At 43.3% G+C, this 2660-nt stretch overlaps 1 protein-coding gene across 1 annotated transcript in view; it reads left to right on the top strand.

Moving 5' to 3' along the window:
* The first annotated feature begins 1205 nt into the window (after window positions 1-1205).
* Window positions 1206-2660, top strand: part of LOC134446540 (malectin-like) — an 8697-nt gene continuing 7242 nt past the window's right edge. Inside the window, exon 1 of the mRNA XM_063195903.1 lies at window positions 1206-1235. Coding sequence (XP_063051973.1) covers window positions 1206-1235 — 30 coding nt within the window. The remainder of the gene's footprint in view (window positions 1236-2660) is intronic.

Below are 2660 nucleotides of genomic sequence, written 5' to 3'. Positions count from 1 at the left end.
ACACCCTTGAGCTAATACTTTGTTGCTTTTATTACCGCACTTAGTCTTTTTTTGGGTGAGAGTCTATTGTGCATGGTACATGTTGATTTGGCAATATTTGTCCACCACTCCTTTTCGTAAAAGCACTGCAAATCTGACAGATTACAAGTGCATCTCCTGTGCAGTTCTCCTCAGATCACCCGTGAGATGTTTGATGGGATTCAGTTCGGAACTCTGGCTGGGACATCCCAGAGCCTAAAATGTATTCTGTTGAAGCCCATTCTTTTGTTCATTAGGTGTATGCATAGGTTGAATGTAATTAGGAAAGATTAGGTTTCTCTTAATCTTCACATTTCTAACAGGGGGTCCAAAGTTTTGTGGCAACTCTGACAGGAATTTGGAGCTGTTTACAATTCCCTCCTCCCTAACTAAGACCTCAGTTCCAGCTGATCAACACCATTGTGTTATTTAGTAGAGTAACTTTATTGATTACCGGGGGGAAATTAAGGAACTTGCCCTTATTTGTCCATACTGTATTTGTGCTTATCTGTGCTCTGTGCAAAAAAACCCAAAAACAATCCTGATCTCTTTTTAGTAAGAGAAGCTTGATTTTTCTGTATGAATGCCATAAGGACTTTGACATAGTTTGTTAAGGAGGTAATGTCAACACAATTAAAGAAAACACAACAAGGGCTTTGTTGAATTCATGATTTATTGGAACTTTTTCATAATGTTGTTCAAACAATAATTCATTAATTTAGGCTCAAGAAAACAAATGTCCTATTTATGTCAACTTCACACAAATCAAAAAAGGATTTGATTACAAGGATCACATCGTATACTCAAAGTCAATTGACAGGCTAGCACTTCTGCACTCAACTTTAGCTTCTTTGGCTTCTATGATATGGGGACACATGCCCAGCAGTCGATTTCTATTAGCTTCCCAGTGGTACACATAAAGCACAAAATATTGTCCATACTTTGCGTTTCTGCACCCAATCATGGTGGTGTCCCAGACAGGGTTGGCGTTGTCAAGAATGGCATTTGACCTGCCACAGATGGTGCCTGATAGGGTTATTTCAACAAAGGCATCCGGAGGGGCACCGTTTACGTGGCTCAGGTTGTAGGCACGGAGTCCCGATACGAATGCGGTGGTGCTGGTCTGCCCCTGACAGAGTGGGAGCAGGGCCAGCAGGAGGACGCAGCTGAGCGACCTCACGGGAGACATGGTGGTGGTGGTGGTGGTGGTGGTGGTGGTGGGTGTGCACTGGTGTCCAAAACTAGAAGAAATAAGAGGAAATATATATATATATTTTACATTTTTTGGTGGCTCTTGGAATAGATACAATGGTGACGTAATAAACATGGATTAAAAATAAATAAATAACGGGGGCGCTGTGGCGCAGCGCGCTAAGCCCCCCACATTTGAGCTTGGATGCCCACGGGGGCCCCGCTTCGAGTCCGGCCGGGGTCATTTCCTGATCCCACCCCGTCTCTCTGTCCCACTCGCTTCCTGTCACCATCTCAGACTGTCCTATCAGATAAAGGCATAAAAGCCCCTAAAGAAATATCAGGAAAAAAATAAAATAACAAATAAATAAATAAATAACGTGAAAAAACAGAAAAAAACAGAATTACATTTCCAATCAAAATACGTGAGCCAATACTTAAAACTGAATCAAATTTGATCTGTGTTTCTTTTTTCTTGACCATTCCGAGTCAACATCACAAAAGTGTTTCCAAATAATTGTCATATAAACAGCCTTACACAGCACCTAACAGTAGATGTTAACAACAGGGCCAAACTGCCTGGGGTCAAGAGCAAAGGTCATGAAGGTTGAGGAGCATCGCAGACATGTCTGCCCTCCCGCTCGCGCTCCCGTCCATGTGCCACGCTGCAAGAGATGATCTGTTTTCATGTATTCTAACCATGTAGGACTGATCACGGATACCTCCGGACACGCTAAGCTTACATCTCATGCTCGCAGTGTGCTTGAGGCGTCTCAGTGTCCAAACCAAGTTGATTGGTCTCCACAGGTGTTCAGGTTTTATAGGGGTCTCACTTTGTGTTGTCTCACTGCAGGGCCATTTCAAGGCACAGTATTTGGGGGCCCTAAGCAAAGAGGGAATTGTCTCTTCAGACTAATGGACATGGCCCCCTCAAGACAGATTTTGATCGCTAGCACTGTCATCTTTTTCGGCAATTGAATTTAGGAAAGTGTTGCCACATTCACTTGTCACTTGTCATCTCTGTCATTTGAATACGAGTCAGGGCCAGTCAGTATCAGCCCCCCCCTTTCATCTGGGGGCCCTTTGCTTATTGCCTAGTTACTGTAGCTTGCCTGGTTGTGACAGGACTGTCCCGCTGCAATATTCCGCAGCTGACCCATTCTCAGGGTCGTTCCCTTCCCGTAAAAGTCAGCCACTATCACAACTTACCAGAAATCACACTGATGATAAGCGCAGATTATGTTTTTGATCCCCGATACTTAGAATAACACAGTAATCTAACAGCAAACTGGCAAGACCGTAGACTGCCCTTCACCTTCCAGTCTTAGGGCCTGGTAAATTAGATTATGTTTAATTAATGAGATATACTGTACATAGACTGCATAATGTATAAGGGACATGTGTGCCCCGTTGTCTATATTGTCATAGTTGTCTCTCTATTACTAAGTTTT

Source organism: Engraulis encrasicolus, chromosome 3, assembly GCF_034702125.1.
Source record: "Engraulis encrasicolus isolate BLACKSEA-1 chromosome 3, IST_EnEncr_1.0, whole genome shotgun sequence".
NCBI classification, from domain to species: domain Eukaryota; kingdom Metazoa; phylum Chordata; class Actinopteri; order Clupeiformes; family Engraulidae; genus Engraulis; species Engraulis encrasicolus.
The sequence above is the reverse complement of the archived record's forward strand: the minus strand, read 5'-3'. Positions and strand labels throughout refer to the sequence as shown.